Source organism: Symsagittifera roscoffensis, chromosome 2, assembly GCF_963678635.1.
Source record: "Symsagittifera roscoffensis chromosome 2, txSymRosc1.1, whole genome shotgun sequence".
NCBI classification, from domain to species: Eukaryota; Metazoa; Xenacoelomorpha; order Acoela; family Convolutidae; genus Symsagittifera; species Symsagittifera roscoffensis.
This window is the reverse complement of record NC_087063.1, coordinates 73,535,676-73,549,614: the sequence shown is the minus strand read 5'-3', so window position 1 is coordinate 73,549,614 and position 13,939 is coordinate 73,535,676. Positions and strand designations below refer to the sequence as shown.

The window sequence follows — 13,939 nt, the reverse complement described above, 5'->3', positions numbered from 1 at the left end:
ACATCAAAATTAGTATACATTGGTGCCGAAGACGCCTTTAGAAAAATTTGAAGGTAAGGCATCCAAAATAGATATCTCAAGTTAGTACAAACGGGGGACCCTTTAGGTCGGCAGGGTCCAATCCCTGAAGGAACAGGGCGTCCGTTCCGTCCCCCGCCCTAAATCCGCTACTGATCCTGTGGTTTTTTCTAAAAATTGAACTTTAATGAGCAGTTCAATTGAAGTTAGAAACTCATATTGCTCTGAAAGACCAGGGGTGGATTTTAGCAGAAGCTAAAAACCAACCCCCCCCCCCTCCTCAGAGAATCGACCCACTGCAGACCCGAAGGGTCTCCCTTTAGGACCACTATTTTATGACATTCAACTTTGGCTTATTGGCACTAAAATTTTTCGAAAGGCGTCTTTGACGCCATTATATACTAAACTTGAAGGGGCACCGAATAAACGCAATTACTTGGTCAAAGAAATCCAAAGAGTGCCTGAAAATTTGTTTTTTGGTCTGTTTTTTCAGAAGTTTGCCTCTCTCGCAAAAGTTTGGTCAAATGAGAGCTTTATACAGATTCGGGAGAGAATCACTTTTTGAAAATCCGCCTACCCTTTACGAAAAAATCATAGATCCGCCCCCGCTTGTCACTGACTGGAATTTGCAAAAAAAAAGATTCAATTGCCTGTGAGCTCAAATAAAAAAATTTTTCTGGGATGTGATTTAAAATTGGGGTCATTTTATACAGCTAAATAATATACTAACTAAATCTATCAAATGATTCGTTTTTTTTTGCGATAGGGTCATTAATTAAAGCATTTATAATTTATCCAATATATAATTGAACCTTTTTGGTGTTTTTCGATTATATATTACGAATGTGATTTGACGAAACCGTTTCCGGCTCATTTTAATTCAGATCAAAAATTGCTTTTAAATAGCTAGAAAAATATTGAAGGAACAAGCTTACAAAGAAGCGTTCAAATATAGTTCAATCATCAATTTTAGATCTAATAAAAGCAAACCCTTGCAAATCATGGTAACGAGTCCCCGTAAAAAGAGCTGCAAGCCAATGGTTACATCCAAAGTTTTGAATCCCATGAAGAATCAAATCAAATCATTGTGGAAGGGATTGTTAAAAAGATCCATTTACTGACTGTTCAATCAATTTTTGGCCCAACTCCCCTCATTCGAATAGGTGAGTCATTTCCATCTGCAACTTCAACATCAACAACCGGGTTTCGACTCCCGCTAGGAGCTGCTCTAACAGGCGAAGAGCAACTCTGTGTGTTGTTGTCGGGAGGCGTGCAGCCGGTACTCATCAGTATACCTGAGTCGATTCGGCAGTCGGCGAGAGTTGTCGTCATCGGCTGTTCGTCGGCTGGATCCTCGAGCTTAGCGTGAAACAGGAGGTCGATTCCTTCGAATATGAACTTGTGCTCTGCTTCCAAATATTTCTTGTACAGAATGTCAATTTGTGCATGAGAGAGGTCCTTAAAATATGCTTCCTAGTTTTGTTGCTTGCTTCAGAAATAAAAAAAATCAACCGAAAGTTGACAACGCCCAACTATTCATTGCGGTTCACCTTCCATTAAAACTTTTTTTTGCAAAATCAAAGCTGAAATGCACATGTTTTTTCTTGCGGCTAAGAAATATTGAGGGAAACTGTTTGGGTTGAAAATACTTTTGCTGGACCTTTATGGAATTTTCAATGACAAATTGTGAAAATTTTTCTTCATCAGGAATCATCAAGCTTTGAGCTCTTGAGGTTTTATACTGGCACTGCGACAGTTATGTAAGAAAAAACCACTGATACAAAGAGATGGCACATATAAATCTGGTTTGTCAATATTTTTCCGTGAACTACCTTGGAGGCGACTCCGATTGGGTTGTGTTTGGAGTCGAATATCTCGTGGGTCTTGTGGTCGTAGTATCCCCCTATGTTGTGCTCCATCATGTCTGCCCCGAACAACTCTATCGCGTAGCTGCATCTGATCCCAATCGTCAAGTCAATCAGCTGGAAAAACAAAATGGCTCACTGTCTCACTCCATGCATTTTAATTTCGTAAACCTACTGATTACATTTCAAAAATGAACTTTACTTTAAGCTGCAGACAAGGATTTGGGAGTTGAGCATTAAAAATGGAAAGCATTAAGATATGAAAACGCAGGGGTGGATTTAGGGGAGCAACAAAAGGAGGGTTTATTTGGTATTACTTTATGACATCCAATTTTGGTAAAGCAACCTTAATTCAAAGCAACCTTAATTTCATGAGAAAGTGCGCGCCAAAAAAACGCAAATCTTTAAAACCAAATTTAGCCAGAGTTCAGAAATTCCTTTAAACAAATTTAACTTTTGTGCAAAAGTGTTTAGCAAAATAGGCTCTTGAGTGTTTTCAAAGCCAAAAATTAAAATGATCAGCCAAAAAAACAGAGGCCGAACATTTTTGAAAATTCTTGATGTCGTTCAATGCTAACCGGTACTTGTAAATAAAATCCTAATTCCATCCCGCAGTTTCGACTGAGTATTTTCAACACTCATTGAAACCTTTTTCTGGGAAAACTCCGATCTTTTTTTCGACAAACCCTACAAACAAAACTTAACAGATTTCGCAAAAAAATAGAATATTTTTTTGAAAAACTGTTTGTCGACGAAAACGTATAATTTTCATGCAAACTTATCTAATTTATAATTTAGAGCAAAACATTGTCTCTGAAGACGAAAACAAAAATGACAATTAAACTTTTTGACTGACTTTGAAACTTATTATGATGCAAAAATAATGGTGATACAATTTCACTAGAATGCGCAACCGTGGTTTGTGTGAAAACACAGGAAACGGCTAATAACTTTAGATGTAAAACGTTGAAGTTCAATTTCTTGAATTCCAAAATTTAATCTTTTAGTTTACTTCGTTTTAGCTCAGGTCGACCAGCTTAAATCCATACACGAGAATGGTGAACTGAATGAACGAAAACCATTTTCATAACAGCTTCTATAACCTTCGCTATAACCAGATAAAAAAATAGATTACATAATTACATAGCGTCAATGATAAAAAAAATCACTGCAGCTGCAGTAGCAAAGACTATGTTTCAGCTCAAGATTACTGCAACCGTAGTTCTACATTCCCCTGAGGATCAAGCAACTTTTATTATATGAAAAAATATTTTTAATACTATAATATGAATTTCAATACTCCATTTTGTAAGGTTGTTTCACCTATTGAGTTTTTAACGCTCCAAGTTCAATGGCTCATTCCACGCTGCGTCCCAAGTTCTGAAATGTCGAGTGCTGTAAAACCAAATTTTCGACAAAACAAATGCTTCTCCAAGAGCCCCAGTCTTGTTTCCATTGGCTTGTCTGTCTGTGTTTTAAAATTGGCCAATTTTTGACGACGTGCGGTAGACTCTTCCGATGCCTCCTCAGATTTAAGTATTTCTTCCGCCGTCTTCTGTATTCCCGTCAACAACTGATCCGTTAATCTCTCTCACTCTTCAAGAGTCAAAACTTGCTTCTGGAAAGTATTTAGGATCGTTTTTGCAAATTCGTCTCTTTATATTATCTTTATTCTCGTACGTAGGCTGCTAGACTTTTTAGGTGTGGAGCGCTCTCTTGTGGTCGCCCTCTCTCAGTCATCTTGCAAGGGCTTGTTGTAGTTACAGGAGTCGCAGCTTAATTTTCTTTTCTCTTGTGCGGTTTGCCTTTTCGGTTTTTGCTTAAATGCCACTTCCTCCTGAGATTTTGGGCCTACTGATGCTGGTTCCCCATGGTTGGGTCTTGCCCTTTTGGTCGCTAAGTTAAGGCCAGCTCCTACTGTTGTTTCCTTTGATGTCACTTTTGCGTCACGATTTAGGAATAACTCTTCAGCCTGATCTTCTTGTAGCTGTTGCAGCGTCTCTTCTTCTGAGTCACTCTTCAAAGGTGGTTCAATTTCCTGAGGCTGATAATTTCGTTTAGTTTCTTTGAGAGGGCTTTTCACTCTGCCCTTCTGTCCCCATTTTGGCCCAGAAGTTGCCAATCCTGTGACCGGTACTTTTGCCCTCCTTAGGTTGTTTTTGGAATAGATTGATCCCGCTGCTGTAGTGACAGTTGTAGGTGTCTCGGACACCACGTTGCCTTTCAGTGGATGCATTAACGCTTTCCACTCTTTCTACTCTCATCTTTGCGCATAAGATTTGGTGAAAATTCTGTTGTCGATGGAGTAGGCTTGTCTTCTATAAATCCCTTCTCCCAAGATTACAATAACTCTTTTCTTAGCTCCGAATGATAGTGCTCATTTCGACAACGAGGCGTCTATGATCGTTGTCCGCTGATTCTCGCCCTCTCTGCGTTCTACTTTGCGTTAGGCTCCACTAACGCCTTAAGCGTCCTTGTTCTTTCTCTGTCGCGCGCTGATGACATCTGCTGCTTGAACAGCGGGCTTACTTTTCTACTTTTCTGGCCCTTCCGCACAGTTTTCAGACTATCGCGAGATTGGTTGATTCGTCTCTATAGTTGGCTGGCTGTGAGCGCTGACCTCTCCAAATGCTCTTTATCTAAACGTTCAGATTTTAATTACAACTCATCCCTTATGATTTTAAATTCAGTTTCTGGAAGTCGGCCAAAGTGTGCCTCGAATGGTGGTTGTTGAATAGTTCTTTAGTTTGTCATTTTCATGTCCCGAATTTTTGCACTAAAGCCGAATATTTTTGACGTTACGTTTTTTTCTTACAACATGACGCCGAGTTTTCTTTTTAGCATTTGGGTTGTTTTTTCTACTAGCCCGCAACCGCGTTGATCGCCAGCCGGACAAAATTTTTATTCAATGTTACTGTCTATTCAGAATTTTTTCATCGCTTTTCCTTTAAGACCAAAAAATTAATCTGTTTTTTTTATTCGGGTATTCCATGTGTATCAATATAGGAGCGTATACCTTTCATCAAAGATTTACACCCCGTCGATTTTGTGACTTTGACTGATGAAAATTTAGAGCATCGGTGGATTGCTACAAGCAGTTATATATAATTTGTCGTTTATGACTTTCTAAGGGACCGGCGTAGTCCAATTGGACTTCTTGTCCCGGTTGCGTGAGCAGTGGGAGAGATTTAGCAGAATTTTTTGGAATTGAATATATAGCATTCCTACCGGTTGTAGTGCATTCTCTACACTCTTCAGCTAAATTGACGATGTATTTATGCAAGAAGAGCCACCACAAATAGTTTGAGACGTCAAGCATAGCCTGCTGCCCAGTTGACCTTGGTGAATTCTCTTCATTACGGTGGGTCTACGTTGTCCCGGGACTGCTAGCCGATTGTCAACCACGTGCAGTCGTCGATGACTGACAATTGATTCCACAGTAGATTCGTATATGGGCCCATTACTTCAAATCCCGCCCGATCATTTGGTTCGATGACCCGTCGTAGTCGATCCATCTATACATCCTCGGAAATGAGTTCCACCAGTCAATTCTTATCAAACAGTTGTAATAAGCTAAGGAGTCAGACACCTCCCAGCTGTTCGGTCTTTTTAAATTCCTCCCCTTTACACCCTGCTCATTCTTTCAGTTTGTTATACATCGCTAACCTCTAGACTGCAGTCGTTGTCCTCGGTGGTTAGCTCCACTTCTATGATTGACTTCGTTCTTGTCTCCGCTGTTCTTTGGGCTGCTTGTCACGACTTCTGTGGCAGCCTCCAGCTCTAAGAGACTTCCCGGATAGTATTCTGCATCTTGGCTGATTAGATCCCAGAACGACAACAAATTCGTGCTTGTGCAGTTTCTTCCTCTGAACTCTCAGAAGCCAATCTGTTTACTGCCCCTCTTTTGATTGTACGTGTCCGCTGAAATGTTGTCTCGGTCACCTCCACCTCTGTGACTCTTCCCCTTTCTTGTGGCTTTTCCCTTTTTTTGATCCTGACCGTTTTCAATTTCTTTCGTGCTGTTTTGCTTTCCATCTTTTTTGAGCGGAATTTTTTTCTGAATTGAACAAAAGAATACACATAAAATGTTCGGTTTCAAAATTGAGAGTCGTGAGTTTGGAACTTTTCGTGCCGGTCAAGCTTTCCTCGTCTTGGACCGTTTGGTTGTTATACTAACCCTGCCTGGTCTTAATACTTGTATTTGTTTCAATTTGATGCTCGGAAATTTCTAGCATTTGTTCATTCCGGTCGAGCGTTGATGTATCGCTTAACCGACTGTTTAAACAGTCGAGAGCTTCATGAAAACTTTCAACTTTTTACTACAGTTTTTCACCTAACACTGATTACGGCCCGCCGTTTGATTCTCTTGATAACTAATCACGATACCTATGTCTTTGCCGGGAATATGTACTATTTTAAATTGATATGGTAGTAGCCTTTATACCCAGCGATTTAACCGCTTGACTTTAAAAGCTGATGTTAATGCTTTGCAATCAGTTACTGTTACGAAATCTTTCCCAACAAGTTTTGTTTAAGTCGATCCACCGACCAGACAATTGCAAGCAGTTCCAATTCATTTCAAGAGTTTTTTTCTCTTGGTTGTTCAAATATCTGGAAGCAAATGAGATTGGAATACAATTTCCCTCTTTCGGGGGGACAAAACCAAATTTTTTACCCGTTTTTCTTTAGAGAGATTGTAATTAATTAAATTTGTAATGTTCGCTAGAGCCATTTTGATCTCCTCGAACGTCTTCGAGTGTTCTCCCCGCACTCAAATTTGTTCACCTGTAATTTTTTATTTTTCTGTTTTTATTCTCGTTCTCTTCTCATAGCAATGGTCGAAGTTTGTCTGTTAGGTTAGCTGCATTTGTTATTAACTTAAATAGATAGTTTATGCTATCCATGAACGATTTCAGTTGTTTTTAGAGACTTGAAATACTCCAAATTCAAAGTTGCTTCCGTTTTTGTAATGTTAGGTGGGACCCCCTTTTCTGACAATTTATGTCCTAGCCAATTCACCTCATTTAAAAACAATTCACACTTCGACAAATTGAGGAATATGGTTTTCTCTAGCCATTTTTTCTAATACGTCTGTGACCAGTTTTTTATGCTCGGAATCCGTACCTTTGGACACTATTAGGATATCATCCAGAAAACAAACATATTTTTTGCGTTCTTTTTTTGAAATTCCCCTGGCATATGTCGATCAGGCCATAGAAACCTGTAAAAAATCCATAAATACCCGTCACGCGTCCCCCAACGATGATAAAGTCGCATTGTTTTGCGGTTTCTGCGTTCAATTTCAATTGACTGTCAGCGTATTTGAGATCAAGTACTGTAAAACTTAATGTACCTGCTGCTTTTGCAGTTACGATTTGGCTTAGCCCGTCCAATAGTTCAACCATATTTGGTATTTGATACTTACTTTTAAAAAACTGTCTGTTTATCGGTCTTGCATCTAATGCCAACTTAATAGAGTCGTCTTTTTTAACTTTGATGACTATGGGGGCTAAAAAGCAATGGCTCGTACACATATCTAACCGTTTAATATGACCCTCCGCCAAAAGTAATTCAAATTTTTTTCCAACTTTGTCTTGTATATGTATCGGGTTTCTTCTGCCCTTTTCCTGGTTGGGACACAATGGGTATTTAAATTTTGTGTTCACTACTTGGTTTATTGACCGGCCTTATTGGTCGAACAAACCCTTTTGAATCGAATAAAATTTTTGTTCCCAAACTTCCGACTGCTCTTTCGGGGTCAAGGTTTTGTTCCCAAAACCTTGACTTTTCTTTCGGGGCTGGTATGTGGGTAGCGCTGATCCCCACTTTGTTCTGGAGATTTAGACCCAAAATGCATCGTGTACGTCACTGTGTTATTGAGAATGCGGCATCGCAAACTTCCCATCCCGAAGATCGTAAGTCCGCCTTTAGCACCCCAAGTATCACTAATGGATAATTATTGTAGTCCACGAACTGTGCTGGCAGGTTTAAGTTTTCTGCTTGAACAAATTGCCCAATGTGAAGATTCCAAGATTTGCTTTGGTGTTGTCCAGTTTAGAAAAGATACTGGGATTCCCGTGTCGACTGTAATTTTGATGATCTGGTTAACGATTCCAACTATTGCTTTTAGTTATTTCATACCCTCGGATTTTGTGTCTCTACGTATGTCAACCTTTTTAACTTCTGAATTATTCATAACCTGAGTCTGTCATTGTTTTCCAACTTCTCTCGGATATACCTCTCGATCTTATCCATTTGGTTGACATTCTGTTCTGTGCGGCTTCGGTTATCTACTTTACCTGCTGAGATCTAAATATCCGTGCAAAGTGGTCCGCCTTATTACAATTCTTGCACAGTTTTTCCATTGCTGGACAAATTTTTAAATAACCTTCAACGAACTTCTTCCACGCCTCTTGCATGGTTTCTTTTTTTGCGTTATACTTTGGGTTGGTCTTCCCTTCTGATTGTTTTCTCTGAATTGATCACGACCTGATCAATTGTTTAGCTGACCCCTATTTTCCACGGCAAATTTTGGCTCTTGCTTGAATTTAATTTGTGACCCCGATTGTTGTATTGCTGATGCAGCACCTGCTTTCGACTTCTGAAACGCCTGCTTTCAAATGTAATTTTAGCTAATGCCACCATTTCTTTGAATTCTAGTTTCGAAATTTACTCATGTGGATTTTTCTGCACAAACCATTTTTTCTCCTCTGTTTCTAGAGCGAGAAATAACCTTGACACCAGACGTTTTTGCACTTCATAATAAAATATACTTTATGAACCACTTTTGTTCCTCTCTCTCTCTCTCTCTCTCTCTCTCTCTCTCTCTTCTTTCTTCGTTTTCCAGAGCAACACGGTCTCTTGCTAATCTGTCTTTTGTTTCACGAGCTGTTACACCAGCGTCATCTTCTCCCGTTCGTGGTGTTTCTGGTCTCGGTTTCGGTTCCTCTATGACTGCTTTTGAAGCTTCCAAAAGTATTTCCGGATTCACGTTTTCTTTTACAGTCACTGCCAAGAGAAACTGATCCAACCATATCTTGAAATTCCATAGTCGATCCGAATTGCTTTAGTCCAGAAAACGGGAATTCCCATGTTGTTCCGATTGTCTTGCTACAAAAATCCTGCTGACTGCGCCATATGATAACCCAGGAAACGGCTAATAACTTTATGTCAAACAGTGAACTCAAGTTCTTAAATTCAAGAACTTAATCTTTTAATTAACTTCGTTTTAGTTCATATCGACTGGCTTAAATCCATACACGAGTATGGCGAACTGAATGAAGAGTAACCTATTTCATAACAGCACCTATGACCTTGGCCATTAATAGATAACATTATTACATAGCGCCAATGATACAAATAACTGCAGCTGCAGTAGCAAAGACTATGATTAAGCTCAAGGTTACTGCATCCGCAGTACTACAGTTTATAATAAACACTTTTCCGTGAAATATACATTTTTAATGGACAGACAGTGTTATATGGGCTCATATAGCGACAGAAAAACATCTAAGACCTCTATATTACTATAAACCTATAAGAATAACTGACCTTCATTGATATGTATGTGCATAGAACAGCCCATCCTATACAGCAGACAATGTAGAGAGACTGTGCCCCTAGGAGAGTGAAGCCACCCCCTCTGAACAGCCCACTGGTAGTGAACAAGTTCTCTTCTGTGGGGTCAGGACCAGCGAACAGACCCACAGCTACCAGACTCCACACTCCCGCTGGACACACAAAAAAGAACATAAAAACGGGAAATTAAAATAAGTTTAAAACCTGTTAAAGACTGCTACGAATATACGGGACACTTTTTTGATTTTGACATCCATTTCACCAGAATTAAATTTTTTAGAATTGGTCAAATAGTGCTGAATTTTGTATGGTTTCTGCATAACAATTAACTCTTATAATTGAAACACCGATGATGAATTTTTTGGCATTAACTAGTTAATGATCGGATAAAGTTAACAACCTCCATCCCACACACACACAAACAAAAAAAACATCTTTAGGGGAGGGCGTTTAAAGTTTAAAATTATCAAAAAAGGGATAGAAGATTTCTGATTGGTCAATCTTGGAGTGAAAAGAAGGGATGTTCATCTGATCCGCGTAAGCAAACCTCCCCCGTGCACTGCCACTGCTCCCACAGGGTCGTCTATTTTGAGGAACTCGATGAGGTATCCGGTCCCTATCACCACTGCTCCCCCTATTCCCCCCACCACCAGAGCCTCCGCGGGGGTCATCACGGGGCAGAAGGAGGTGATGGACACCAGACCCCCTAGGATGCCATTGATGATCCAGCCGACGTCGAATCTGCCGTGCTGCAAGAAGAAACTGCAAACAAAAAACAAAGGCACGAAACGAATTTATTGTGAATATTTTCAAAAACTATTTTTCAACTTCATTTTTCCGACCATTGGATTGGGGTGTTTTAGTTTTTTTTGTTTTCCACGCAAAATCAGCTACCACAAACAATCATCGGACAGGGTTGAGTGAAATATCATACTTAAGTCTTTTTAATCGTGATTTGAACGACATTAAAAAATTTTAGAAAAAAAAAGTTTTCACAGTGTTCAGAAAAACCGGTTTAAATTTTTTTATTTTTGGTCTAATTTCGAGCTAATTAGTAAGATAGTTAGTAATTGCAATAGCTTATTTAAGCTTAACTCAAGTCGTAAAAAACTAGTTTCACTCAAGTAAAGGTAGCTTTTGGAGTTTTTTAGCGCAATTTTAGCGAATCAAAAACTTGAAAATTCAAAAAATTTCCCGCAAACAGTTTTGAATTTTTTTCATTTTTTTTTCATTTTTCTAGTCTTTTTTTTTCAAAACTGTTTTACACTTGACCTATTTTACTATGGCTCTCAAATATGCCTAAGTTCTATTTTTTCGTTCAGATTTTTTTTTTATCACGACATGCAGAAAAAAAACGACACCAATTTGAGAAAACGTTTTTGTATTCTTCTAAGACTGTGGTCGGAACATTCTGTGCGCAGTATTCGGCTATCCTTGTTTTTCCATTTTTTTTTCGTTTTTTTTGGGTGATTTTAGTTTCGATAATTGAAAAAATTATTTTCAGTTTCAGTTTGAAATTTATGTCTAGTTCTTTCGCCAAATTTGTGAAACTACCCGAGTTATGAAAGATTAGAGTGAACGTGTTTAGGGGGGGGGGGGGGGGGGGGGGTGGGTAACGCTTTTTTCAGGTATTTGACCTTTGCCGCCAATATGTACTAAGTTTGAGTGGGTATTTTTCGGTTCAAATCTTGTAAAAATCTAAAAAAGAATCTGTTTTCGCGTTTTTTTCTTTAAAAAAAATGCACCTGTTACGCAAAAAAAAAATTGATCAAAATAGTGTCTTTATTGTGATTTTGGCCAAAGTTTGGCCAAAACTATGTTTTTGTTTGCTCGGAAAATTAATTTGGTCGACCAAAAAAGTCATGAAAAACTTTTGATTTTTTGAAAACCCACTCCCCCTCGAAAAAGTCCTCAAATCGCTCCTGATTTGTTACAAATTTTTTGTCAAAGAATAGCGTCAGCGAAGCACTATGATGTTAGACGAACGAAGGCGCATCTATGTAAGCAAAGAGAAAATTGGCTATTTAAGTCTGAGCAATAAAAAAACTCGATTATTTGCGCGTCAAATACATTTGTTTCGATAAAAACTTACGTCATAGCGAAGGCGACGATGCCTCCCCCGATGGACCCATTGATTGTGGTGACGGCCGCCTTCGAGGCCAGTTTCCACTTGCCCCCCGCCACCCCATACGTGGAGCCACAATTGAATCCCAGCCAGCCCCACCTAGATAGTTTTATTTACTATTAATATTCGTATATTACCAAATGAGCTTTATTGCACAACCAAAAAAAACGATAAATCAAATTCTCATCTGATTAAGTAAGAATGCCGGTTATAATTACTAACCAGAGCATGAATAGACCGAGGAGGGCGTTGATTGGGCTGTCCATGTGGAACTTCTGCGGCTCAGTCCACCTGTTGGTCCTGGGTCCAATCATTATGGCAGCCACTAGAGCTGAAACAGTAAGAACAATGGCTTATATCGGTAGCGGATTAACGGACTCCCCCCCCCCCCTCCTTCTCCTCAAAAATGCGGAACTCTCGCGACACAAAACGGTCCTTTGATAATATTTTATGACATCCATTTTTGGCAGACAAACCCTAAAATTTTTTCTACAGCTGCTTTTGGCGTCAATGTATACTTATTTTAAGAGACGCGCGCGCTAAGTAAATACAAAACTTTCCAACAGATAACCAAAAAAGGCTTGAAAGATACTTTTATTGCATTATAAACTAGTGAAATATTAAATATTTTGATTTAGCTAGAGTTTTAAAGAGCTTTGAAATCCTAGCTTTGAAATCCTATTTTTTAAAACCCTGTATTCAAAAAAGATAAACTAGATTCATGTGCAAATTTTAGGGCGGTTTCTCGTAGAACTGTTTCAGAAAGAGCTGCTTTTTGGATATCGATACCAACTCTTTTTTCAATTTTCATAACAATCGGACAATGTGAAAGTAAACAAACATTTTACTTGTTAAATTTCGCAGATGGGGGAGGAAAGAGAGTGTGACCCTACCTGTGGCTCCCCCGACTAGATGTACAGCGCCGCTGCCTGCGAAGTCTATGGCCCCGAAGTGTTTGTTGAGGAAGCCCTCCTCGTGCCAGATCCAGTGGGCCGGGAAGGCGTACACGAAAGTGTTGAAGAATGAGAACACTATGTACCCTATGAAGTTCGCACGCTCTGCCACCGACCCACTCACCTTAAAAGTGTGAAATGAAACTACTAGCCCCATTTAGCTGATGTGTGAGTTTAATGTTGATAAAAATGGTGAAAACTGAAAGAACACCCCTGCGCTTCATTGAGCTTCAAAGAAAAATAATGACTTGAAGCGGTGCGGAAGTAGCGAAGTATCTGCGAGTCGGTAGAAAGGCCTGCGTTTCATGGCCCACGATGATTCGTGCTCGTCGTTTGGGGGCTAGTCAATATTATTGTTCCCCAAGAAAATTACCGAAAACATTTTGTAGGTTCTAGCTCAAAAACACAGCAGCGGTTCTCAATAAAAAGCTAAACAGCTCTTATGTTGGAACCTGCCCTCGTGAATAAATCATCTTAAATGTGAATAAATAATTAGACTTCTTACAATAGTGGTTGCGGTGGTGGCGAAACTGGACTGAAAGAAGAAGTGTGCGAATATGTGGCCCAGTCTGTCGGCGTCATTCGTGTCGAGGAAGAACTTGCTGCGGCCGAACAGTCCGTGGAACGAGTTGTCCCCGAAACTCAGTCCATAGCCCACCATCCAGTAGGAGATGCTGCCGAAGATCACGTCCACACTGGCATTCGCATAAGGGAGGTCAAAACATCTTTAAGCTAGGTAGAATTAAAAATTCTTTTTTTTGTCGAAAATTTTCTGAGCAATAGTGTCCCCTGACCTTCTTTCAGCAAAAAAATTAACAGAATCAGAACCAAATTAAAAATTTCAATCCGGAGCAAAGCAAGAATTTTCCCGAAAGGTGAGTTTTGTAGAAAAAACTTTTGTCGATACAATTTAGGTCGACCAAATTGATTTGTCGCGCTCCATTTTTGAAATGTAATGACCAATGCTATCGTTTCTTTATTTCGTGCTGTCCCTAAAATTTATTGTTTGCCCGGAAAGTGCATTTGGAAAAATAACCAACCAGAATGATTTGGTAAAATTGGAGTTAGGAGTGACGTTTTGGATTGTGAGAGTTAGAATTCCTCTTGGTTCTGTGTAAAAAGAACATTTCATGCAAAAATTAGGGCAGAATTGGGTAAAAAAACATCCCGAAATTCAGATAGAAAACAATTCAAAATAGTTAAAATTAAATGACTACTTTTGGATTTTTTGAAATTTTTGCATAAATGAAGTAATCGTTTCCAATTTTAGAGTAAATTGTTCCCAAAATATCACCGATCCAAAAACACAGCAGTCAAATCATAAAACTAAGTGACCTCCCTGTTTTTGACCATGATGTTGGACTCGTTCTTGTGACTTACAGAGCCAGACTCGAGCAGTC

At 39.3% G+C, this 13,939-nt stretch overlaps 3 protein-coding genes across 3 annotated transcripts in view; 2 read left to right on the top strand and 1 right to left on the bottom strand.

Moving 5' to 3' along the window:
• LOC134840490 (Bardet-Biedl syndrome 1 protein homolog) overlaps positions 1–13,939 on the top strand; it is a gene marked incomplete in the record, with an annotated part of 512,639 nt that overhangs the window by 251,833 nt on the left and 246,867 nt on the right.
• The window catches only part of LOC134840491 (uncharacterized), a 453,696-nt gene that overhangs the window by 251,833 nt on the left and 187,924 nt on the right, over positions 1–13,939 (top strand). The window lies entirely within an intron of this gene.
• LOC134839561 (putative ammonium transporter 3) lies at positions 944–13,231 on the bottom strand. Its single transcript, XM_063855151.1, has 8 exons — positions 13,045–13,231; positions 12,480–12,663; positions 11,809–11,917; positions 11,554–11,685; positions 10,009–10,223; positions 9,435–9,613; positions 1,851–2,000; positions 944–1,476 (listed from the first exon to the last, which is right to left on the bottom strand). The coding sequence occupies exons 1-8, from the start codon at positions 13,198–13,200 to the stop codon at positions 1,144–1,146; spliced, it is 1,458 nt and encodes a 485-aa protein (XP_063711221.1). The 5' UTR covers positions 13,201–13,231; the 3' UTR covers positions 944–1,143.

Excerpts from the sequence above, each read along its gene's own strand:
- LOC134839561 (XM_063855151.1), bottom strand. The coding sequence starts at position 13,200 with ATGGTGGGCTATGGACTGAGTTTCGGGGACAACTCGTTCCACGGACTG. Across the intron at positions 11,686-11,808 it reads CTCGGTCTATTCATGCTCTG|GTGGGGCTGGCTGGGATTCA; the intron begins GTTAGTAATTAT and ends AAAACTATCTAG. Across the intron at positions 2,001-9,434 it reads GCACATACATATCAATGAAG|CTGATTGACTTGACGATTGG; the intron begins GTCAGTTATTCT and ends TTGTTTTTCCAG.